Source organism: Populus trichocarpa, chromosome 4 (assembly GCF_000002775.5).
Source record: "Populus trichocarpa isolate Nisqually-1 chromosome 4, P.trichocarpa_v4.1, whole genome shotgun sequence".
Taxonomy (NCBI): Eukaryota; Viridiplantae; Streptophyta; class Magnoliopsida; order Malpighiales; family Salicaceae; genus Populus; species Populus trichocarpa.
Window position 1 is genome coordinate 21109533 of NC_037288.2, and position 25735 is coordinate 21135267.

The 25735-nt window shown below is 38.6% G+C and overlaps 2 protein-coding genes, 1 long non-coding RNA gene and 1 pseudogene across 3 annotated transcripts; 1 reads left to right on the top strand and 3 right to left on the bottom strand.

Moving 5' to 3' along the window:
- Positions 1 to 2007: 2007 nt before the first annotated feature.
- Positions 2008 to 5049, bottom strand: LOC18098101 (pentatricopeptide repeat-containing protein At5g62370). Its single transcript, XM_024600157.2, has 2 exons — positions 3060 to 5049; positions 2008 to 2699 (listed from the first exon to the last, which is right to left on the bottom strand). Exons 1-2 carry the CDS (start codon positions 5047 to 5049, stop codon positions 2008 to 2010), a joined length of 2682 nt encoding a protein of 893 aa, XP_024455925.2.
- An 861-nt stretch (positions 5050 to 5910) lies between these two features.
- On the bottom strand, positions 5911 to 9590 carry LOC18098102 (uncharacterized). Its single transcript, XR_002981474.2, has 2 exons — positions 9429 to 9590; positions 5911 to 6470 (listed from the first exon to the last, which is right to left on the bottom strand). It is a non-coding gene; the product is annotated as an uncharacterized LOC18098102 (long non-coding RNA).
- A 5484-nt stretch (positions 9591 to 15074) lies between these two features.
- On the bottom strand, positions 15075 to 18739 carry LOC18098105 (uncharacterized; annotated as a pseudogene).
- A 2583-nt stretch (positions 18740 to 21322) lies between these two features.
- Positions 21323 to 24745, top strand: LOC18098106 (N-carbamoylputrescine amidase). Its single transcript, XM_006384731.3, has 9 exons — positions 21323 to 21523; positions 21748 to 21796; positions 22708 to 22799; positions 23104 to 23255; positions 23349 to 23395; positions 23500 to 23533; positions 23778 to 23944; positions 24187 to 24283; positions 24378 to 24745. Exons 1-9 carry the CDS (start codon positions 21432 to 21434, stop codon positions 24551 to 24553), a joined length of 906 nt encoding a protein of 301 aa, XP_006384793.1. The 5' UTR covers positions 21323 to 21431; the 3' UTR covers positions 24554 to 24745.
- The last annotated feature ends 990 nt before the right edge of the window (positions 24746 to 25735 follow it).

Sequence of the window (25735 nt, forward strand, 5' to 3'; positions counted from 1 at the left end):
TCCCAAGAAAAAAATCGTGTTTTTTCAATGTGGGATAAAAAACCTTTTGGTTTAAATACTTCAACTTAAAAGGATAATATATTATCTTTTCAATGTGAGATTTGAAACTCATTAGTATATATACTATATGTTTCCAAGAAAAAAGTTATGTTTTTTCAATGTGGGATAAAAAACTTTTTTAGTTTAAATACTTTAACTTAAAAGCTTAATATAATATCTTTTTAATGTATGATAAAAAACTTTTTAAAATATTTTTTTAAACTTCATAATATGTGTAATCTATATTTACATGGATTTTTTCATATAAAATATTAAAACTTTAATTTTTTTTTAATTTTTCCGGGTTGACCCGAGTTGACCCATAAAACCCGGGACCCGGCCTCTTGGCCGGGTCAACTTCCGAGCCGGGTTTAATAACTATGGTTCAAACCTTTGGATCACTAGATGATGTATTTTCATAGATATTAGTGCCATGATTGATCTGGTAATTTGTTCCCCTGATATGATAGAGGGAAAAGTCGAGGCAAGACTTTTCATTGCCAATGAATTAACTGGAGGAGTAAGAGGAGTTATTTCAGGGGGTGTTGATGAGGATAAGGCCCTAAATTACGAGGAAAAAAGAAAATGAAGAGAAAGCATATTGAGAAGTACCGAAGCAGGGTGGCTACTTGTCTTTTAGAAAGTTGAGATTTGTACCCCCAAATCAAAATCATAAAAGGTTTATGAAGTTTCGGTCTCACCCGGGTTTCTCCAAATCATCCGGGTTTAAATAGATCAATTATAACTTTATTTTTTAACTTTGTAAAGTCTAATTGAGGTGTTGAGTCACCCGAGTCTCGGGTCAACTGTTAAACGAACCAGGTTCTACAACAATGCCATTTATAACGTAATCACTCTGGTAATATTAATTTTTTAATATCATCAATTTTTTCCATATTTTTTTACCATTTACCCGAAAGTCAAATATGATCAAAAGTTAAATTAATCATTTTTAAAACTAAAGAGATTAAATTGCAAGGATTTAAATTATCATTTACTCTTAAGAAACCCCAAAAAAAAACAATAAATCTGCTCAATTATCATGAAAAAAAATATATAAAAAAAATAAAATAAAAAAAGAGAAGGGGTGGTTAGGTTAGAATCGGCGATTGCTCACCTTTTCTGAAGAGAAAGTTGCGATAACCCGAAGCCTACCCCCCTCCCCACTTCGATGCACTTTCCCACCACTTTCTTAGGGCAACTGTTTACACGGCTCTTTTCTTGTTATTTGGGTTTGGGCCTTTTTCTTGCAATTTTTCTTTTGGACCCCACTTTTAACCAGTTATTGTCATTTTGGCCCAATTCTTACCAGTCTTATGAAAATTGATTTAGGACTACTTTAGACTGATTTTGTCAGCCTAATTGGTTGTCCTAAGGTGCCCAAGCTTTTGACTTTTATTAGCTTTACCAAGATAGAGGGGACCCCGACAAAGAAATTATGGCAAATAAGACGACGAACCCCAATTCTTTAGTCTTACGTTGCTCTAGTTAGTGTTCTAAGATACATGAACATGGTTGATTACATAGATGAAGATATAAAAATGTCTTAAAAATAATTTTGAAGAGAATTTCAAAACCCCCTTTTTTTTCATCATAAAGATTTGTTGTAATTTTGAATTGCAAGAGATTCCAAGTGCCACACTGTATATGATGACATAAAGCAAAAAAAGGATGAGGTGCGAGATGGAATAAATTAGGCAGGCAAAAAGGAAAGAAAGATCCAAGGAAACCATCATCATATTCAACAAAAAGGTAACTTTATAAATATTCTACCAGTCAGTGCATGACCCAGAGAGAAGGAGGTCGAGTCTACAGGAAGAAGGAAAGATAAAAGAAAACCTGATGGTGAACTCCCAGAGAGCAGGCACTGCTGTAGGAGATTGTGATTTCATAGAAGACAGTGGGATCTCCTGCGAACAGAAACTTGAAAACTTGTATTGACTTGTGAGAGACTGGTGAAAGTCGAGTCTACTGAGAAAGAGTGGGCTGTTCATATTTGTTCAGAACATGGTTCACAAGAAGCAGGGGGTGTTTATCAGATGTTTCAACTAGAAACCTCATTACTGACTCGTCGGGTAGAAATCCTCTCTCAAACATCACATCACTCGCCCTATAAGCTTCGTGGAGTTTCTTTTCTTCACATAAGATATAGAGCAGCAAGTTCCGTCTATACAGGCCAGGCACAAGATTGCAAGCAACCATTTCTTCAAATATCCTGAAGGCAGGAATGCTCATGTGACCAGCACAAAAATAATGGTGTGATTTTTCATAAGCCAGCCTGTTTGGAAAGAAGCCCCTCTTGCTAATTGTATGCACAAGAGATAAAGCATCTAATTCTCTACCAGACCTGCAAAGTGATTTCAGTAAAGTGTTGTATGTACATCTGTCAGGGGTGCTGCAACCATCTGCATTCATCCTATTAAACAATCCAATAGCCCGATCAATTTCACCAGCCCTGCCATGTGCACCAATGAGAATTGTGAAAGTCACTTCATTTGGAAGTAGACCCTCCTCTTGCATCAGTCTAAGTTGATGGTAAGCATCCTCTATCAAATTTACCCAGCAAAATCCGGAGACAGTAACATTATAGAGGTAAAGGTTGGGCATAAACCCTGTTCTTTTATTTTCTGCATGAGCTTCAATGCTAAGTCTTCTATTCCCTAAAAGAACAAGCAGAAACACTAAAAACATCTTCTCCAGTCAAGGAAACTTTTTGATGGAGCAAATTAAATAGCAGTTTTCTAGCCCTTGTAGACATTCTGTTTGTCATGTACCATCTTTTCTTGGTGCCAAAGATATTTCTGCAAACACCACTAATCCAAGCAATGTGCAAGACAAGGTCAGCTTCGATCTGACTTCTAAACATCAAATCAATTAGTCTGAAGGCATATTTAAACTCTCCCATCTTCAGAAAATGATTGATAAGAAAGGTATACAAGACAATATTTGGCACAAAACCCTCTGCCAACATTTTTTCAAGATAAACGCACCCCTCAATAGTCATTTTTCTCTTCACTAACCCGCTACCAGTGCAGTGTAAGAATAAGAACTTGGCTGAATGGCATTCTTTATCATCATCTCAAACAAATGGAGGGCTTTAACACCTTTTCCATTCCTAGCATAAGCATTGATCATTGTCATATAGGCAACTTCATCAGGATCCACACCATTCTCAAGCATCCTGCAGAAAAGAGTTTCGGCTTCAGAGATTCTCCTCTGTTGGCTTAGACAAGCAATAATGCAGTCATAGATAGCTACACTAGGTTTCAGACCCATTTCATCCATCTGCTCCAAAATACCAAAAGCCAATGCCAGATCCTCTTGTTTACAGTATTCATTTACCATTATCAGATAAGTTTCCAAGTTTGGAGATATGCCCCAGTTTTGCATAATTTCAATCAGAGATTTGACATCCTCAGAAAGCCCGTCCTGGAATAGACGTTTGATCAGAGAGTTGAAAGTGAAAAGCAAAGGAACACATCCCGCATTTACCATATTTTCCAAGCAATCCAATGCAGATTCTGTCTTTCCACCTTCACACAAGGCACTAACATAGATACCACCAGCCACATTACCCAGATTCAAATCACTTCTTGCAATTTCTCTCAGAAGTAGCTCAATTTCTTGCTCCAAAGCCAGAGTGGAATTTATCTTATCAGAATTTGTGAGTGAAGAACAGTCCAACCCACACCCGTTCTTGGCGATTGCCTGCAACATCAACAAACAGAGTTGAAGCTCAAACCCAAGCCCCTTAGGTTTATTCTTCATGAGTACAAAAAACAAAACATGGTCCGGAACAATTCCACTTTCCAGCATTCTTTCACACCATTCATCAACTTCCAAACACCTATTCAGCTTATAAAGAGTGACCATTATAGGCGTATAACAATGCACACAAGGAGTCAAATTGCAGGGAGCCATGCTATTCAAAAGCGACATAGCGCAATCCAACTTCCCTTTCTTGCAATAATTATGAATCATTATACTATAAGTGACCTCATTAGGCTGAATCCCCAGGTCATTCATCAGGTTGTACAACACCCACGCTTTATCAAACAAACCCATCTTTGAAAATCCATAAATCAAAGTATTACAAGTACAAATATCCGGGTCATAACCATTCTTCAGCATTCTAAAATAAACCCTCAGTGCCATCTTCATCTTCTTATCCCTACCATAAGCATTCATCAGCGAAGTATACATCACCTTATCCACAAAGAAACCTTGTGCCTCCATCTCTTCAAAAATCCACTCTGCCTCGATGGACCACCCTCTCTTGCAAAGCCCATAAAACAATGTCTTGAGCATATGAAGAGTAGGCGGCAACCCAGTTATTCTGCACATTATATCTAACACTTCTATCGCTTCACCCACGTACCCTTGTTGACACAATCCATCAATCAAAACATTGTAAGCCCACATACCCAATTTCACATTAGCATCACTGATCCTAACAAAATAATCAAATGCCTCCACAAACTTATCTTGCTCGTAAAACCCTTTAAGAATCGTGCTACAAGCAGCATTACTAACCAAACAATCACCACTACCAATATGTCTATCAAAAAGCTTTACGGCATCATCTAATTTCCCTAACTTGGCCAAACAAATAACGAGAGAATTAACAATATTCGAGTCCGGCTCAATACCTCTAGCAACCACAAGATCATGATAAAACTCACGCGCCGATAAAGGATGGCCCAAGTCAACCAATTTCCTAATAAGTTCACCAGAAATTCCAGGGCCAAGGTCCATGCCACTCGCGGAGGCAAACTCAACGGCGGAGATTGCATCATGGACTGTTGGAGAGCTGGCAATGAATCTCTGAACAACTTGCTGTGCAGAGGACAAAAGACCGCGGCGAAGAAGGTCATGAACTAAGGATTGGCAAAGGGACGTGTGGTCATTTGGGATTGGTTGGGGGTCTAAAGAGACAGCACAGGTTGAAGTGATCGGTCCTTTTTTGGGTTTGAAGTAGAGAGCATGACAAAAAGGTCTCCTTTTTATCATGTTCTGATCAACTGGGGGACTGTATTTTCATGTCAAGATTGAAAATTTATGGGAGGGAATTGTGGGTTTTGCGCGAAATGAAGTGGGCATATGATGGTAGGGTTTTAGCCAGTTCAGATATGTATGTGCCTGCCTGGGTCTAGGGTTTTAGGAGCTGATGATGATGATGAACAACTGTTACACTTGTTTGAAGTGAATCGGGACCACATAGTAGTGAGTAAGTTATAACTTAGCCCCTGTATTCTATACGTTTTTTCAAATTAGTAGTTTTAAAATCGTATGTTAATAATCCCTTCATCTGAGTTATTTAGGGGTTTTATATTAAGTTTTTTAAACTAAAAAGATCAACTAATTATAGAATTAATACAATTTACTATTCCCAATATTCAAGGTAATAAAGTTATTGCTCTTAACACAATTACAAGTTAAAAGGATTAACTTAAATTAATTTAGGTTAATAAAATTAATTTTTACCTGGTTTAATTTAAAATGTGGGTGAGCGGGATTTAATAACTCTAGCAAGAACATGACTTGTTTTTTAAATTTAAACTATAAGAAAATTAGGAGCCATTGGATAATGATAACGATCCAGTGGTAGCAGTACCACGAGACCCATCAAGATTTTTTTTTTTTTCAAAATTAATTAATCAGACATCAGAAGTATGCTAGACCTACCAATGCACAAAGCATTCCCATTTACTGTAGTAATTCCAGGGAAACATTTCCTGCTAACCTTCGTCAACTCTGGTAGAGGCAAAACATCACAAGACAGACGTTTCCTGCCTAACCTTTTTCAAGTCTGTTTAGAAGCAAGATATCACAAGACACACATTTCCTGTTACCTTTGTCAACTCTGCTTCCTGACATTGGAAATGCACCAATATTTATACCAGGAAGCATAACTGATTATCTAAAGAGTTTCTTGTCCCTCTAGGGATTTCTGATATTACAAATTATCTTAAGTTCTTGCAACACATCTGCAGCAAAATGATGATGATGATGATTTGATAAACAGCCCACCTCTCATGTTCAACTTTCCAGCAAAGATTAGAAATTCCATTTCCCTAATTACACTTCTAGTAAGAGGATCACCACCTGCCTTGATTACATGATTATTTACTTGGAAACAAATGAGCCAGATCAGGATCATCCAAGTTCACATCCAACCAACCATGTGATCGCATGTATTCAACATAATGATCTGGTGGCGTCACTGCACGGCAATTTCTTGGAGTAAAGCCATGAATCCTCTCAAGATCACGAGCAAGCCACCGAACATAAGCATGGTCCATTGGTGGCACGATTTTTAAGAGAAACTCTGGCCTGTTTGGTGCCAATGGAGACACAGCTTCTCTTTCTTGCTTAACAGGTTTGTTTCCCATGCTTGACCAGCTTCAGAAAGGGGACAAGATAGTATGCAGCTGCAGTAAATCATAGAAGAAATGAAGACATAGAATTGAAGGAATAGATATCATAAATTTTATCTCGAGTTTGGGATGTGTAATTTTGTTGCATCCACAAAGTCTCACATAATTTTAACAATGCAGAAAGTCTTGGTTGATCAAGATTTAGCAATTTACTTAAAATTAATTTTATGAGAAAGTTCTTGGACAACTTGTGCCTGAGAAAGTTGGAGTTAGTACAGATATTGTGCAGAAAGATCCATCCCAATCAAAGATAAACATTGAAAGCACTGCCACTGCTGCATGCCATGCTAAAATCAAAAGAAATCCTAAACCAAATACAGAGACACTCAACATCTTGATGGCTGAGAGGAAGCCACAAATTTATGTTAATGTCAATCGCTATGCACTGGGAAATTTTTTGTAACCAATGATCACCAATTCAAAATTCCATGGAATAAAAGAGTTGAGGATAAGAATTAAACTTGAAATATAGTCCACAGACAGGAGGAGAAAGTAAACCGGAAGGGATTGGTGATACCCACTAGTAAAACATAACTAAGCATCTTTGGTGGTATTCAAAGCTACAAAAATGTTACTGACAATACCAGGAATAGCAAACCAGATTCACCAACAAGCTTGAAATATGAAAAAGAGTTTATCTTATTTGACATGGTTCATGCCACAATAGTGTCCCACAACAGTGTCACAAGGCTATGCAGCCTGCTTAAGAATGGATTCCATTCTCAGCCTGCGCCGTCTAGATTCTTGGACAGTTTTTATTTCTTAACAAGACATGATATCTGCCATGTCCTTGTTTACAAGTAGGAAACCATCTATTGAAAAAAGGCAATTGAGTACCTAAAGTTTCAAAATCAAGTATCAAGCCATACACAAACTGTACATGGCTCAAATTCCCTTTGCCTAAAACATGCAAGAATGAAGGGAAAAGAATTTTAAACTATAGTTAAATGGTTGTGATTTATTTGAAGCCCCAGATAGAGTTCATTAAATGACAATTTGTGAAAATGAGAACTGGGTGCGGCACAACAAAATTCCACAGCAGATATTCAGGGCTAGGAAAATTGTTAAGGCCAGTCGTGTAAAAAATGACAGTTTTCTACCAGTCAGGATCAATTTTCAATTTGGAAACATAGGAAAAGCTAATAAGAAAGAATATCTCATCTATACACCATATTCTAGTCTAATCTAAAAATTAGCCCAAATGTTGCATGGAGAAAATATTTAAGATGAAGCACAGTAAAAATGGAATTTAAATTGATGAGAGTTGATTTGAACCAAACAAAACACATTAGAGATTGACCATTGTCTTCTTGAACCAACACAATAGTCTTTGACGTTTTATAATGTGGTGAAAATTTAGGTCCTTTGTACTCTATTCTTTTTTTCCCTCTATTTATACCTTACAGGTTCAATTTTGTTGATTTTATAAATATAGAAGCCAAAATTTATTCCCACTAAGTCTAAAACATTATGTATATACAAATATCATTCAAAAACAAACACTAGATTAGGCTCTTACCTATTTCCTTGTATATATGAAGACAACTAATAAGTTTTTAAGGCATCAATCCAACAAGATTCAAATTTATTTCAAGTTCATGCATGCAACCCAAATTTATAATTGTCCACACCTGTGCCAAATTTAAATTTCCCGCATTAGGTAAGTAGATATTTTGTCTCCATTCAGGCAACCAAAAAAAACTGAAAAAATCTATATTGCTAAATTTGACACAGGTGGACAAATATAAATTGAGGTTGCATGCATGAACTTGAAATACGCTCTAGCATTGTAACATCAGATAAGTGAGAGTTTAAATAATAGAATCAAAGATGATGAAGCCAATTGTGTTTCTCTTGATTTCTTGTGTTACACTATTTAGTCTCTTCACTCGCGCTCAAGGTAGATATTTTTTCAAATCTATCAACAAAGTCTCATTTACATATGACTAACAAAATAAAATCAAATATCATTGAGTATTGAATAATTAATTTTTATTTGCAAAAATAATGAATATGTGCCTTTCTTTCTTTCAAAATGCAGGTCAACTACGATGGTGCCCTAAGCAAGTCACATTTCCCGGAACGTGTGGAAACAACAGCAGGCAGCAATGCTTAGTTGATTTTTTATCAAACTTTGGTGCAAGTAGCATGCCAAAGAATTGTGTGTGCAGAGATTCAAGATCTAGTCAACGATCATGCACATGTGACGTTGTTTGTCAGGAAAGTTATGTCAAAAAACCAAACATGAATGGTGCCTAGATATGTTTTGTTTCTAAAATCTGATGGACGCATAACATCGTATGGTCAAAGAATGTAACAGCTTTGGAAACAAGACTAATGAAACTAATAATAAGTTGGGCCCGAGTTGATCAATAATTGTGTTGAACCTCTTTTGCTTTTTTGGCATATAATCTCTCAATACATCAACAACCAATACAGCAATGCTAAGACAACTATCAAATCCTGCTAGTACAAGGATTAGCATTTTGACATAAAATTGCAAAAGTTTTGCACATCACCATTACAAAATTTGCAAGTCCATTGACCAATAATTCTGACACAAAGCACCAACTTTCCTTATTGTATTCTTCAGAAAAATTCTAAAAAATGCGACACAGAGAACTCTTAAAATGGCAAAAGGTTTCCTCATCAACACTATCAAAGACTATTTGGTGCAGACATAATTTCACCAAGTCAAGATACTAACTAAATTTTTGTTTTCATCTAACAAAACCCATGATAAATCTCACCTAAAATATGGAAGAAAGGAAACAAACACAACACAATTCCATTCAAATTGAGCTTTCCTTTAAAATATAAACAAAACAGATAGAAACCAAATAATCAATTCATCACCACCGATTGAAATATCTATTATCATGGAAGATATGAGCAAATAGAGTGCAAAAAAACCCAAAAATGAGAGCTTTAAAAGGCAAGGACTTGGCTTACCTTGAATTCCAACAGTGTGTTTGGCCTTGTGGGCAGAGAAATGAAGCAGGGAAAAGTGAGTTTTAACTTTCGAGTCTGTTAAGAAGGATCTGTTTGGTTTTGCTCTTTATATATATAGTCCAAAATAAACAAGAGAAGACCCAGCCCATACGGAGGGATTTTTTATTTTTATCTTTATCTTTATTAAATTCCTTTTCCATTAATTCCAATGAAATCTTTTTTTTTTCTTACTTATTTTTTATTTATTAAAATCATCACTTAATGGCTCAAAAGCCTCAGAAATATAAAAATTATTTTTAAAATTTAATTTAAAAACTTAAATTTTTGAGTTAAGATAATTATTTAATATTGTATTATAATATAGTTAATATAGTATTATAATTTTATTGATTAAATGATTATTTATTGATTAAATGATAATGAGTTTAAATTTCATTATATTATACTAATTAAAAAACATTAAACACGATCTCATGTAATATGACACAGGCAACAAGAACTTGTACAGTACCTTAACGTGGTGGCCTCCGACGGTGATCCAACCGGAGACCCAAATAGTAGTAAATTGAGAAACCACTTTTGTCTTCAACTTAATTTAGGGTTTTTCACAAATAGAGTGGACACCAAGGCATTGGTTTTTTCGTCGTCAGGATCTAACTGTTCTTAATCAAGAACTACAGAGCTGCTTTTTTAATAATTTGGTGTCATCATCGAGTCTATGAGAGAGCAGACAGTAAGAGAACTTGCGAAGACCAAGTTGGCTTTGCTAAAGATGATAGTCCACGTCCAAATCCCGCGGGCTGGCGGCCGGGAAGAGAAAACGGAGCACCCGACATGGAAGTTGAGTTTGGTTAGATTGTGGAGATGGAGAGTTTCTGATAGTGCAATGCCTCCAGAAGATTATATAAGGTGGACAGGTTTGGTTGAGGCAGGAGTTCGTGTTAGTTCTAACACTACAGTCTTGATCACAGCGCGCGTATATTTGTGTGGTGGATCCAAGAGCATTTAGGGTTTTTGCACCCAGGAAGCTTGGAAGATGAGGATTGTTTAGGGATAAAAGGTTGGATTCTTGAGGAAGGGGAGGAGAAAGAGCAGTTCTTGCAAAGGTAGTGAAAGGTGTTGGGTTATTGCCATTGCATGTACAGCAAATGGTTGGCACCAACCATTGACTATTGGCAGCCACCATTTTCAATGGTTAGGCAACCTACCATGCCTAACCTTGCAGCCATGTTTGACAGCAGAACAAGTGGAGCAGCTGCCATGAAATGCCTATAAATAGAGGCATTATGTGAGAAGCAAAATGAAGAGAGTGTAGTGAGTTTGTGCAAAAGAGTTGAGAGAAAGAGAGAGCTGCAATGGCAGCAGCCTTGCTGCCATTGCAGCAGCTGCGAGAGCTGAGAGTTGATGAGTTGAGTAGAGTGATGTAATCCTCCTCCTCTCCATGTATTTGTTGTAATCCTTTCTCTATCCCTAATACAATGACTCTCTCCCGTGGATGTAGGCGGATTTGCCGAACCACGTAAAATATTGTCCCAGTGTGCTTTACCCTCTCCTTTGAGCAATTATCAGTACACCCCCGGTCGGAATTCCCAACAATTGGTATCAGAGCTGATGGTTTAAAGGGGTGTTTGATTTTTGCTCAAAAATGAAAGTTGTTCAAATTGTGTTTTGACCATACCACTGTGTAGAGGAGGAAGAGACGAAGCCCACGGTGAAAACGACGTCAAAATCGGACGTCGGACATGGCCGCACTCTCCATCACTCTCCGGCAAGGCGTCTGCCCACGCGCGCCGACGCGCCCCACGCGTCTTCTTCACCCGGATGAGTTGACCCGACCCGAATATCAGTTGACCCGATCCATGTGGCTGACCCGGATAAGGATGACGTCATCATGAACAGTAGACATGTCAGGGATGACATTAACATGATGTAATTGTGACATCATCATGTACAGTAGCATGCCCCATGATGACATCAGCCTGATGTAATGGTGAAGTCATCATGCACAGTAGGCATGTCATGTCAGCAGCCACGTCATATACCAGTCAGCGTCTAGTTAGCAGCCACGTCATCACAGCGGGACCCACATGCCACGTCACCAGACTCAAGCTGACCTGAGTCGAGCCGAGTTGAGCCGAGCCGAGCCGCGAGCCAAGGGATAAGATTCTGTGCAGCGGAGTCTACGTGCAACCGGATCTGAGATTGAATCTGGGCCGTTCATCAGGCCAGAATTGTTTTGATCAAATCTTAGCCGTCTGAAATGCGATGTGGACGATTTCAGACTTGTTTCCAGCTAATTTGATCGTTCTGGATGCAATGGTATGGTCCGATCGTTGAGATTTGAGACTGAAAGTGGTGGTGGTGAATTAACAAAAGAGATTGCCCGATTAGGAGGCATCTAAAGGTCATCGTGGTGGTCGATGATGATGAAGAAGAAGAAGGTGCACATGTTTACCCAATTATATGTGCTAAAATGCTAAGTGGGGAGAATTTTAATTACTTTGAAGGAAGGAAAAATTGGGACACTCTGGACACCCGATCATGTGGACGATTTGAGGTGAAGAGTGGAAATTGATGAAGACCAATCTTGACGAATCTAAGAACTGGTAGTCTCGCCAGATGTTGAGAAATGATGTATTAAACCAGTATATTCCAGATCACTTGTAAAGGAAAGCCGCAACAAAGCTAGCAAATGGTTGTATATACGGAAAGACAGTACGATAGATAGATATGGCCTAAGAAGTTCTGTCTAGGAGGTTGGGTTTTAAGCGGGACCAGTGTGACCCCTCCAATCTTTCCTGGGAACTTGCTTAGTGGAAGGATTATCCATACGGTACTATTTTCGTATATATAGCAGTTTGTAATGAAATGGTTGAAGACTAGCAGGATGACGGCACAAGGGAACAGTTGGGTTCCGAATGATCAATGATCTGATAAAGTGGTGATTTCTCCAAAGAAGTTAGATTCGGTGACTGTGATTTCTCGAAGGGAGAATTGATGAAGACCCTGATAATGGAAGAGAAATACAGCAAGGGGATAAAGATTGGCACCCTATTTTTGACTTGGACAGGTGTTGTGACAGGATGAGCTGCTGTCAAACATAAGCAAGGAATAAGGAGAAATCTGGAGAGCAAAAATTGCACGAGGGCACACGGAGATTGTGCAGAGGTACCTGTAGGATCCAACGAGGTACTGTAATGAGACAACAGGTGCAAGGAGAAGAAGTGTTCCCAGATGAAGCTCAGAGCAGAGACTGTTAAAGTTTATACAACAGGAAGTCTCTTATGCTCTTAATGAAGACAACAGGCGAAGACCTTTCCAATGCATGCAAGCATGGAAAGAGAGCTGTTGTAGAGGCACCTAATTGGGGGGTGCAAACGCCTGTGATAAAAGGCGACCGCCTATGATGAAAGGCGATGACACCAAAAAGAGTTGGTGTAGGTGGAGCTGTCAAGCAGAAAGGCATAGAAGCTCCAAACATAGAAATCGAGGTGGAGGATTGAGAGGAGTATACCGCAAGTTTCTCTTTCTATGTAATCAGTGGCAGTTATCTCTCCCATAGTGCACATGGTGGTAGAGAACTTTTTTGGAGCCACTTTGAAGCATCTCAGCTGAAGGAGGATGCGACCGCCTATGAAAGGCGAAGACACCTTGGAGAAGGTGTGAGGGCCATGAGAGGAGCCCCAGTTCAGACCGCCCCATGACAACGGGCGAAGACACCTTAGAGAAGGTGTATGGGCCACGATAGGAGCCCAAGTTCAGAACAACCCCAGAGCCAATGTGATGGTTGGATATGAGTGGACAGATGGATAACCAATAAAGTGGCTATGATGAGTATGGAGACAAATGCAGGATTGACTTTCATGGATATTGCCCCCATGCTAAAGATCAATGAGCTAGAAGACATTTGCCTTGGACAATAAGTGGATGACTTGTGGAGCATTAAGACGCGGCTGCTATGAAGAAGCAGAAGGGCATGCGCAGGTTCCGAGAACGAGTTGACTCTTGTCAAGGTGGTGAGCTCGGTAATGGCATTGTAATACTCAGAGTATGAAGATAGATATGGATCAACCTTTATGGGCTGCCCCCATGGTTAAAGGTGGAGAGCTACCTGGACTCTTACGACTAAGAGCGGGAGACTCACGGAGAAGTAAGGCGTGGTTCCTAGGGTGGAACAGAGGGCAGGCGCAACTCCTGGATGAGTAGACTCTTGGAAGAGTGGTGAGCTCGTGATCATATTGAGATACTCAGATAATGACTGTCGCACTTAGAAATATAAATTTCCGTTTGAGGGGGTGTTGTAAGCCTTGATGTGAGGCTTGATGAATCATTCCGGACCGAGCATGGTTGATACGCTCGAAGGGGAATGTTGTGTCCCAGAGACAAGCGTTAACACTCTTCAGATGTGAAGTGGCAGACCATCTGGTTGTAGTGATCCTTTTGTGTGAGAAAAGGTGTGCTTTGGTGACTCTGGTGATGGTAAGGTTTGGCAAGTACCATGTAAACTTGGCCGAAGATGCTCTCAGAATGGTAAGCTTGGAAGAGCTGCAAGATGCAAGCCTGTGCTGAAGAAGCAAGAGGACAGTTGCCCCACATGAATGGCAAAGGGGGTGATTGTTGGGTTATTGCCATTGCATGTACAGCAAATGGTTGGCACCAACCATTGACTATTGGCAGCCACCATTTTCAATGGTTAGGCAACCTACCATGCCTAACCTTGCAGCCATGTTTGACAGCAGAACAAGTGGAGCAGCTGCCATGAAATGCCTATAAATAGAGGCATTATGTGAGAAGCAAAATGAAGAGAGTGTAGTGAGTTTGTGCAAAAGAGTTGAGAGAAAGAGAGAGCTGCAATGGCAGCAGCCTTGCTGCCATTGCAGCAGCTGCGAGAGCTGAGAGTTGATGAGTTGAGTAGAGTGATGTAATCCTCCTCCTCTCCATGTATTTGTTGTAATCCTTTCTCTATCCCTAATACAATGACTCTCTCCCGTGGATGTAGGCGGATTTGCCGAACCACGTAAAATATTGTCCCAGTGTGCTTTACCCTCTCCTTTGAGCAATTATCAGTACACCCCCGGTCGGAATTCCCAAAAGGTGCAAGGGAACCAGACAATGTCACTGCCAGTAACCATGATGAAAGAGAGGGTTTGAGGTGGTAGGCCAAAGCTAAGAGAAATCGAGTAGCCACCACCATAGCTATGAGGTGTTTGTTGTAGGGGTAGTTTGGGGATTATCTAGGTGGAGGGCTCTTGCTGGGGAGGTTGTGACAAGGTGCTTTAGCTTTTGGTTTGTTTGGGAATGTCGTAATGGGATTGTTATGAAAGAAGAAGAAGAAAAGAAGAAGTGGGGGGAAATTTTAAAGAGAGAAGAGATAGACAATTGAGCAAAGAAGAAGACACAGAAACCATGGCTGTTTAACGTGGTTGATAAGGAGACGTTACCGGACAGTGACAGGAAGGTTTGGGGGTGATAAAATTTGGGACTCTGCTTGCTTCAATGGTTCATCACATCACAGCTGTCAATGTGCATGTCCTTAAAAGAGGGAGAGAGAAAAAAGCCATCTAGTGCTAAATGGCAAGGCAAGGATAAGCTTGCGATTCAGAGAAACCTTTAACACCCAGGAGGTGGTTCGGCTGATCAAGACGATTCGTGAAACCTGAGGCTAGCACTCTAAGAAAATAGATACATCAAATAGGTACATTGAGATTTACTAACAAGATTGTTTGAAAAGTGAATTCATCTCTTATCGTTAGAGAACTCCGGTGGGAGCAGCCAACGAAGAAGTCAACTCCGGTGGGATTTTTAGGTCCCAACAGATATAGAAGGAATTGGATGGGTGCTGATTGCACATGAACGTGTAGTTTACTTTTCGTGTGGATTGAGTGAAGCCTAGAAACCATAAAGCCCTCTTGTCTGTCTCTAAATCTGAGGCAATGGGCACACGCTCCATCTTAGCACATGAACGTCATTGCCTTTCTGTCTGCCTGTCTTTGGCTTTGAGCTGAAAACCAGACAAGTTGCACTTCGTTGGCTGCTCCCACCGGAGTTGACTTCTTCATCTCTAGCTTATTGAGAAACTTTTAATAAATTTCTGTGATTGGCACACGCTTTTTCCAGATTTTAAAGAGATTTTGGCTTACATCTCAATCGTATTACATACCCAAGAAAGCAACAGAGGCTTCACTGGTCCTTCGCCTTCTTCCGTGCCAAAAACCGTTCTTTAGCTGCAGCTAGTGCATCTTGATTTCTTTTATGATGATCGTGATTTGGTTGACTGGCCGATGATTGTTCAGCTGGAGTTTTTCCTTCAGTTGAAGTGCCTGAAACTGGTTTATCAGATACTGGCTTAGGATCCAAGGGCTCAGAACTTCTTGGAGGGGAAGTTTCATTCAGATGCACCTCTTTCACACTGGAAGACTTCGACACGAACTTTGGGTCTGACAATGCATGATTTCTGTCAGATGTTTCGCCAGCGACTTGACCATCCAGGTTCTCCAGCTTCCTAAATTCAGCTTGCTTCTCTTGTTTCCCTTGCTTCCTTGGCCACTATATATGTCTTTTGCACCAAGTGCAACATTTTTTCCAACGTTGAATAAAAATCACTCAAGTCACTCTTCTTGGTAACCTTTAAAACAAGAAAAAATTAATACAATCTTAATTAGCTGGTAACTCGCCAAATGGCTTAGCATGTTTCCTATCAACAGAAACATATAAGCTTAATAAAGTAATATGATCAGCGCAAAACTATATTTACATGTGTCCCTAACAATTTACAGTATGCTAAGTCTTGAAACACACCAGTACAGTAAGCTAAGGCTTAAATAATTAAGCTGGGCATGAAGCAATGAAGATGAAACAGAAGAGCCAAGGGGGTGATTGGTACCATATTACCAGTTTTGAGGAAACCAAAAACTGTTTACATTTCAAGTTTTTTGATTCCTAAAAGCCAATCTCAAACCTGGCCAGTCACAAACTACTATTATCAAAATCACAATTCCCGTAGTAACCCAAGAACCCAGCTCCAGAAACATCACTTCCACTGCCACTTGCCCGATTTATCTCTCAGGTGAAGAAAAATAAGTCAATCATCTAACAGGTCCATAACCCATAAATCTCATAGAAAACTTTTGTTTATTCCAAAGCGGAGGTAAAATCAAAAGGAGAAACTTTTTTTGTTCAAAGACATTAAGCAAAAGTAAAACGAAATTTAAAGCTTCTCTTTCAGTTCATTTCTCATAGAAAAGATACAGACAGTCTGATTTCTCAATGATGGTTGGCAAAGCAAATGGAAGCGAGTTTGAATAATGCTGTTGAACAGAACGTACATGTTTTCTAATTGGCCCATTGCATCTAAATTGTACTGAACGTAACCTTAATAGGCTGCGCATACAGACATTTCATTCTCAGCAGAAGTACCTGATTGCAAATGCCATCATATTCCCTAGCTTCAACAAGTGTCTGTTGATACCAGAACCGTAATAGGGTCAGTTTTCCACCCACAAGCAACCTGTCTCTAGTACAAACTTAAAACCTCCTCAACCTTCCTCAATTTAGCAATGACATCTAGGATAGAAGAATATTAACATCACCAAACATCAAGCCAGTTTGCAGCCAAACTTCCAAATCATAATAATGCTTGGATAGTGAGGGGTAATAAACTCAACTTCCCTGCACCAGAGCCAGGCAGGTAGTGTTTGAGGGCAATAAAGCAGCCCTCTGCTATGCTGATCAAAATGCAATGCTTTCTGTTTTCTTTTTTTTAACCAAATTCCTATCTGCTTACAAAGTGAAGTGTGGTTAGTTGTCAACGTTGGATTCATAAAATTCTTGTTGTCGGTGTATCAAACACAATGAAGTAAATATCAAGTTGTTAAAGTTCTTTCATAAACAGGACTGCAGTCCCAAACTCAATTCACCTAACAAGTTGAGGAAACATACAGCCATGTTCTAAATCTCTCCCTTCAAGGCATCGAAGCCTGAGCCAATTAATTGAGACGCAGCATTCCTACAATGGATCTCCTAGTGATATTCTAACAACCATAACAAGTTTTCTATATCTACACAGTAGCAGTTGTGGTAATCCAGCAGTTGACTTAACATAATCTGCGCAACTTAATAAGAGAACCTTTTCGTGTTCTTCTAGGCAAATTAATTCAGACCTTGATGTGTTTCTTGACTGGTGCTTATAGTGTTTGAGCAACTGGTACTCCAGAATAATTGCATGACTGTCATTATATCAAACACAAAAACCCCAGCTCCTAACTAACCCATCTCCAACGCATATATGGGAATTTAAGATCTCTATTGCTATCAAGAAGTTGCATTATTCATGACTTAATGCCAACAAGCTCAAAAACATGTCAACAGTTTAGAAATAACACTACATATGAAAACATCACGGTGACAGCAAAGAGACACAATACAACTAGCAGTTATCAACCAGCAGATCAAGAATCACCAAGAGCATGAAATTTTTTAACAAAATGGTAACGACTCGACTAAATTAAGAGACAAAAGCAATCCAACACAAACCAAGCAATGACTATGTGCAACAGAATCAAAGTAAGAGCAGAAAAGGTTGCACATACATCCTCTTTCTCCTCTTTAAGTTCACGCAAACGCTCTTGCGCCATCCATTTCTCCTGCTCTGCAAGTTTCCTCTTATAAGCAGCTGTAACAAACTTATCCTTGTCGGCATAAAGGTGATCATCTCTACTTCTCTAAGATTTTTCTCAAAAACATTATCATGCTGTCGTTGTCGTTCCTGTGCCTTCTCCATTAAAGTCTTAATATTTTTAGACTGAAACACAAAACCAACATATTCATCACTCATTTTTCCCCTTCTAAACTATCAAGTAGATATTCCAGATGCATTGCTCCCTTGTAAGTGATACCTACCATGATAACCACACCTACGTACAGGGAGCAAGACGCCAGAAGTGCCTAACAAACTCTTTGTTAATACCATCAAAATACCTCTCTCTTTTCGCGATCTAGGGCTTTTGGCTGAGCAATTTTCTGCTTCATTCATCATGAACTCCATCATAATAAAACACTGATGGGTCCTCTTCCAACGCTTTCTTCTGCTGCTCTTCAGTCTTGAAAACCAAAAAAAAAAATTAAAAAAAAAGCAGTGATTGAAAAGGGTTAGTGATTACATCTTTGAGAGATTTGTTCTTAGCAGCCTGAAGTGTAATATCCTTCTCCACGTCATCGTCTTCGTCTCCTCCAAATCCAAGCGCCGTGGGAAGTGGAGGTCTTGGTGGCCTTTTCTGCTGTGTTTGTCTTAGCTGCAACTCACACTTCTTCATTTTTGTCCTACCTAGGGATAGGTCTGGGGCCTATTTTTGTGATCGGAGATTTTTAGTCTCCGACGAAGGCACCGGAAAACAGTATCGGAGAATTGGAAATCCAGTGATCTGGTAACTTTGGAGGGAAAAAATGGAATCTTTCTTTCTGGGTTGGTTGAATTTTGTTCCCTTAGCTGAAGAAGGAGAATCTGACAGTTACATTTAAAAGTACGAGTTTACCCTTACAGGCGTAACAGTCCTACGTTGGTGCGTATTTTTTCAAAGAGTGGGACCGGAGAGACCTAATCTCTGTCCGAGGAAGGAGATTATTAAACTTAATTAAGTTGTTTATTTAGTAACTGTAGTTTTTTTATTTATTCAATTCAGTCCTCTTTATTTTGAGAATTATATAATGGTACTTTGATCCTAATTGCCTGTTAACTTTTTTTCTAATGTCTTATCTAATAATTAAAAAGGAGTTTTTTTAACTAAATGATAAATTATTATGTAACTAAAATTGTTAATAAAATCATTAATTTTATGAGATAAAGGGAGGGAAGTATAAATTTTCATGTATTGAATAACTTTTTATTATTTTATTATGTAAGAAATCGAACACTTTATTTCTTCTATTATGTAATGCTTAAAATGTCAAATAATTTTGTAAATAACCAGCTAAATCTTGACTAATATGGCTTTATTGTATTTTTTTTCATCTTAAAAGTGATGTTTTCAAAAGGACAAATTAATGGATTAATGTATTTGATATTGAAAACTTTTTTTTTTCTTATAAATGACATAACTATAAAGAGATTAAGAGAAAAAAGATCCATTATAAAAGCTCAGCAGAGACCAAGATCCATTGTATGGGAGTTTGGCAAAATATTAAATTCAATTTTCTTTGGGCTCGGCTCTAATGGGTTTAATAAGATACTCAGCAGAAATCAAGATCCATTGCATGGGAGTTTGATAAAATGTCAGACTCAATCCTCCTTAGACTCGGCTACACGTCGGGCTCAAGTTTTAATAAGTTTGACGAGATACTAGACCTAACCTCCTTGAGTTTAGCTATGTGCCAAGACCAAGCACCTGTGAGTGTGGTGAGATGCCACACTCATATTTCTTGGACTCAGTTAGATATCAAAGCCAAGCACCTATGGGTCTGACGAGATGCCGGACCCAACCCCCTTGGGATCGGTTACGTGCCAAGCCTAAGCTCTTGTGAGTCTGGTGAGATGTCCTCTCAAGCTTGCCTAGATGTCAGGCCCAAAAACCTATGGAGTCTAGTAAGATACCAGACTCAAGTCCCTGGGGCTCGATTGCGTGCCAGGCCCAAATGCTTACAAGTTTGGCGAGATGCTTGATCCAACCCTCTTGGGCTCGGCCATGTACTAGGATCAACGTTCTTTTGATCCAAGGATTTCTCCGAACACAAACACCCAAGGTGAGAATTTAGGGTTATCATCTCCCATACATCCTAATTGTGCAAAAAGTCTTCTAAAGACCATCCATACATCAATCAATATTAATGTCGTTCAGAGAATCCATGGTCATATCATGTGTAGATTGATGTAGGATCGTTTTTCTATAGACACGTGATACTCCCATTAACAATTAATACCATGTAATGAGACACCTACAATCAATATTAATATTGATTGTAAGGGTCTTCCTCCCATTTGAATGTGAAGAAGGAAAATACCAACAACTATGGTCCCTCGAGTAGGAAAAAGAAAAATTCAAGGTTATAAATATTCTTTGAACGATCCAGAAAATAGGTTTACCATTTTCACTCTCTTATAACTCATTCTCAGTATTTATTATACATAGACTAAGGACAAATTTTCTTATTCTTAGAATTTAATGCTCATTTACAGCAATTTTTTATAATAAAGTCACCGATTTAATCATTGAATAGTCCTTAAAATCCCAAAAAGAAAATTGTTTTATAGGAAATACACTCACCATCACCAACCCCTAGAATTTTTAGTTATGAAAAATAGAAGATGGACATGAACACGTGGCCATCTATCATCCAAACATGGTAAGAAATAATTTCCCTAACATTCTGGATTTTGGAGCATTAACAAATGAATGCTACTACTTTTAAAATATTTATTCATGAATATATATTTCTTGAAAATTATTAAGAAATAATTATTTACTTTAAATACATGTTTTCATAATTCTCTTAAAAAATCTTCTCGTATTTATCTAGAAAATGAAATATGTTATCAATGAAAGAAATGTGTAATTATTAGGATAAGTTTTTTTTTTTTTTAGTTTAACGTGGGTGTCTGGGTCAGCTTGCGCGCATCTCAACTAATCCCACGAGTCCTGAAGTTAACGACCATGTAAGCCTCCAGTGGCCATCATATGAGCAACCACAGGGCTCGAATCTGAGACCACAGAGGAAACAAACCTCTTGGTCCCAAGCTCTTATCACTTGACCACCACCTAGATGGTTAAGTTTTTACCTCATTGGACAATGGCTCTTACTAAATAATTTACAAGGTTCACTTTGACCAAATAAGAATAGTTTAGGGACCGCAATGATTTTTATCCACTGATCTTTACTGAAGTTTTGGCGGCCACAGACTCTTCCACCCTCGGCGTCTTCTTGACTCTGAAGTGGAAGGAAGGAAGGAAGGAAGGAAGGAAGGAAAAAAAAGAAAAAACAAAGAAGCAATCCATAGAAGAATAAAGAAAGGAAATGGAGAAGGGGAAAGGAAGAGAGGTGGTGGTCTCCGCTCTCCAATTTGCTTGTACCGATGATGTCGCAGCTAATCTCGCCACCGCTGAAAGGTCTTCCTACTCCTGCTTCTTTCTTTCTTACCTTTTCATTTCTTTTATGTATGATTTCAAAGTAGCTCAAGTTCTGATTTTTTTTATAACTTACAAGGAATTTTTTCACCCATCAAATGGGTTTTGTTAATTCCCATCTGCAAAAAACTTTTCTGCTTTATTTTTCTAAAATTAATAACCCCATCTTGGTTTTTACTGAATCTGATTAATCCTCTTCTGTTCAGATTGGTTAGAGCTGCTCACAAGAAGGGATCGAACATCATTCTCATTCAGGTATGGAGCTTATGGTGACAATCTGTTTGCTAAATTTGAAGCTACAACTTAGAAGAGTAAATGAAATGAAATATTCCCATCACTGCTTAAATGAAATATCAAGTATTTTAGCAGTTTTCTTGTCACTGCCGAGAGATTAGTCTCTTGTTGCGGTATGCTATAAGAAATGCAATGAAGTTGTTGCCAAGTTGTGAAATTTGGAAGTTATCAGTTGTTTTGATGAGGGAAGGAGTTTAGGTCTAAGGTTTTTGTGGTTATGAAGATAGTTTACAGTTAAACTATAAGCTGAAGGGGAACCAGCATTTGGAATTGGTTGTGCTCGCCTGCTCAGGTGATGACTTACTGTGGCTATGATCGAAAATGGGTGGAAGGGGATGGTTAGCCACACTAGGACAAAGACAGTCTAAGATACCTAGTGCTTGTAATGGTGGTGTTATGGAGTTTTTTAATGGCTGCATGTCTATGTCTTTTAAGTGGAAAGCTAGACTCACGAACTGCTGATGAAATTACTAAAGCTTGGTCTTTCTGGAAAAAGAAAGTGACTATGAATAGGTTGGTCCAACGTACTAAAAAATTTGAGAGAAGGGCTCATGCTAAACATATAAACATTGTCTATGTTGTTAATGTAGGATCATGATAGTATAAGTCAATATGGACTAGTCTTTGCTGGTGGTAAAAATGCGTATCATGCTATTGCATGAGCAGCAATTACAGATTTATTTGGTAGTCTATTTTGAGGTGGGGTGATGATTAAAAGCGATGTGAATAAAGATAGGTTTCTTTACATGCTCTGGCCTGTGTATATTATTAATTGAAGAGATTCCATAATTGTAGGATTTTTCGAACTCTGAGTTAAAAAATATTCATTTCCATGTTGTTTAAGCTCTAAACTTTATGACTCTCACTTCCAGGAACTATTTGAGGGATATTACTTCTGTCAAGCTCAAAGAGAAGACTTTTTCCAGCGGGCTAAGCCTTACAAGGGCCATCCTACAATTCTGAGGTAGATGAAGCAGAAAACATTTTTTCCCCTGTTTTATTTGGTGGTCAACTGAGCTTTGCGCTACACAACCCTGCAAGCATTCCTCCACCCCATAACATCTTCCATTCCCATCTTGAACCTAGGACTATGAAGTGGGGTGTCTCCTTCTGGATCAAAACCAATTAGCTTCTTAAATTACTTTGCAAGCTGTATTTATTGTTGTCATGGCTGTTGTCCTAACTCCTACTAAAGGAACAGAAGTTAAGCTTTTACTTCCAGATGCATTTCAGTATGAATTAATTTACTTTGTGTGTGCATTCTACAGTATGCAAAAACTGGCAAAAGAGCTGGGTGTAGTCATACCAGTTAGCTTCTTTGAAGAGGCAAATAATGCCCATTACAATTCCATAGCCATGATTGATGCTGATGGGGCTGACCTTGGGCTCTATAGAAAATCTCATATTCCAGACGGACCAGGTATATGAAAAGCTGAATATTTTTTATTGCTTGAATCTGTATGCTTCATATATGGTTTCTTATACAACCTTTTCTGTTTGCTTTTGACTTCAGGTTACCAGGAAAAATTCTACTTTAATCCAGGCGACACTGGCTTCAGGGTTGGTTGTTGGATGTTCTCTTTCTAAGTTTAGTATTTTTCTGGAACCTATTAAATCTGCCTTCATTTTGTATTAAATAGGTTACTTATTTCACTATTAAACAGGTTTTCCAAACTAAATTTGCAAAGATTGGAATAGGTACGAGACATTCCCCTTTTTTTCACCCTTTCTTCTGGTCATATTTACTAGATATTGTGGTATCTTTTGATTCAAAATTTTGGCCATGCTGGTGATGTTATTCAGTCAAAATGTCCATTTAGCTGGTTATCCAAAATGTGTTGCAGAGCCATTTCTATTTGTCATTTTTCCTATAGAGGAATTACAGAATGGAAAAATTGAAGCAGCTGGTGGTGTTTTTTATTTTTATTTTTTATAATGCCAGCAATATGCTGGGATCAGTGGTTTCCAGAGGCAGCCCGGGCTATGGTTCTGCAAGGTGCTGAGATATTATTGTACCCCACTGCCATTGGTTCTGAACCTCAAGATCAAGGACTTGATTCTCTAGATCACTGGAAACGAGTTATGCAGGGCCATGCTGGGGCAAATTTGGTGAGTTGCTGTGTTTGTAGTTTGGCAATTGTATTTCATGTTTGGTTTGTCATGTTGATTTTAACTTGGTCCTGATCCTCGTTTTGTGCATGCCTTCTCCAAGGATTTTACCTTCGATGTTGTGTGGTCCACTTCATTTAGATACCATCTCTTTGAGAGTCCCGTAACATCTCTGTAGTGTGGTTTCTGTTATAGAATGCTGCCATAGAAAAGATGTTTGACGTATGTTCTGACAAATTCAGGTACCTCTAGTAGCTTCAAACCGCATTGGAAAGGAAATAATCCAGACAGAGCATGGAAACAGTGAGATTACATTTTACGGAAACTCTTTTATAGCAGGTATAAAAAAACATTATTTGTGGACAGTCATCCAGTCAGTATGAACATTTAACCATGGTGAAAGTAAATTTACTATAAATGATTTCACTGACAGGACCAACAGGGGAAATAGTTGCTGCAGCTGATGACAAAGAGGAAGCTGTTCTTGTTGCAAAGTTTGATCTAGAGAAAATCAAGTCCAAGAGGCATGGTTGGGGGGTATTCCGTGATCGACGTCCAGATTTATACAAGGTTCTTTTGACATTAGATGGCAGTAATCCCTTATTGTGATTTAACGCCCCTTGTTCTAGGTTCTTGTAAACTCTTTCCAAAAATTTCCCCTTCCATGAATTATATCTCTAGAATGAGCAAGAGTAAGGTGTGGGTAATCATAGATAAAACTCCCGACTCGAATAAAATATCAAAAGGCAAGTGCTTGGGCACATTGACTTGAACCCCTTACCTGCTATGTGGTTCACAAAACATCACTCTGTTGTTTCCTGTTCTTTTTGCTTTTATTTTCTTTGTTGTAGATTTTTTTTTACATGGTTCAGTCGTAATCCACTACTATCCATTACTGGATAAAAGCTAAGTCAATGCATGCCATAATTTTTATATAAAAATGCAGAATAATACGTAGTGGTCCCAAGTCCAAGTTGAATTTATTCAATAGGTGTCCAAGTATTTTTAATTTCGAGACTTGAATTGACAGGGTGTTTGTATTTGTGTGCTTTGTGAAACTTCATTTTTTTGTGGGTGCTTTCTTAATTTATTTTTATTGATAAATAATCCAACGGTTCATGTTCACTCACACGAGTGATGTTACTATTCTTGAAGCTTTTCTGATGGGACGGTTCAGCTGTTTCTAATAGCCTGAAATCATGTCCATGAGGAAGAAATCTTGCAAAGGATTTTAGTGATTTAGATTTTTGTCATGTATTCCTCTTAGGAGCTAAACCACGCCTGCTGCTTGGCAATCATGCTCAAATAAACGGTAGAACTTTTCTAAAGTATCATAGCCACAGATTTGGACTTGCAGCTACCTCTACGTTTCAAATATGCTCCACGTAGCTTTATGGAAAAGAAACAAATGTCTTGTCCCTTTTGGATTTGGGGTACAAGTCTTGCCGTGTGCCTGCCAGACTAGAAAGGATCATCTGTTTCCATCCCTAGAATATTTCCATTTCAACATGTTTCTAGAAGTCTTTCTCTTTCAACATCATTCATTAGGAAAAAGCTTGCACCAAGAATCTATTCTGGATCACAATGAACGGGTCTGGGGCCAAAACTTGTATTTTTTTGGATTTTAAGTTTGTTTTTTATGATGTGCTTTCTCCTTTTCTTTGTCTAGCCGAGCACTGAGCAATCATTTTCAATTGGCACAGATCATTTTACACTCCAGCTGAGTGTAAGCTAAAGGATATATTGTTTACTGTTTTATGAGTTAAGAATAGGTGCACTCAGCACTACAGT

What these genes read in the sequence shown, in the direction of transcription:
- LOC18098101 (XM_024600157.2), bottom strand. Translation starts at nt 5,049, where the DNA reads ATGATAAAAAGGAGACCTTTTTGTCATGCTCTCTACTTCAAACCCAAA. An exon ending in TTACACTGCACTGGTAGCGG is followed by an intron (nt 2,700 to 3,059) that starts GTTAGTGAAGAG and finishes TTGTTCTTTTAG; the next exon opens with GGAATAGAAGACTTAGCATT.
- LOC18098106 (XM_006384731.3), top strand. Translation starts at nt 21,432, where the DNA reads ATGGAGAAGGGGAAAGGAAGAGAGGTGGTGGTCTCCGCTCTCCAATTT. An exon ending in CGAACATCATTCTCATTCAG is followed by an intron (nt 21,797 to 22,707) that starts GTATGGAGCTTA and finishes TCTCACTTCCAG; the next exon opens with GAACTATTTGAGGGATATTA. An exon ending in CAGGCGACACTGGCTTCAGG is followed by an intron (nt 23,396 to 23,499) that starts GTTGGTTGTTGG and finishes ACTATTAAACAG; the next exon opens with GTTTTCCAAACTAAATTTGC.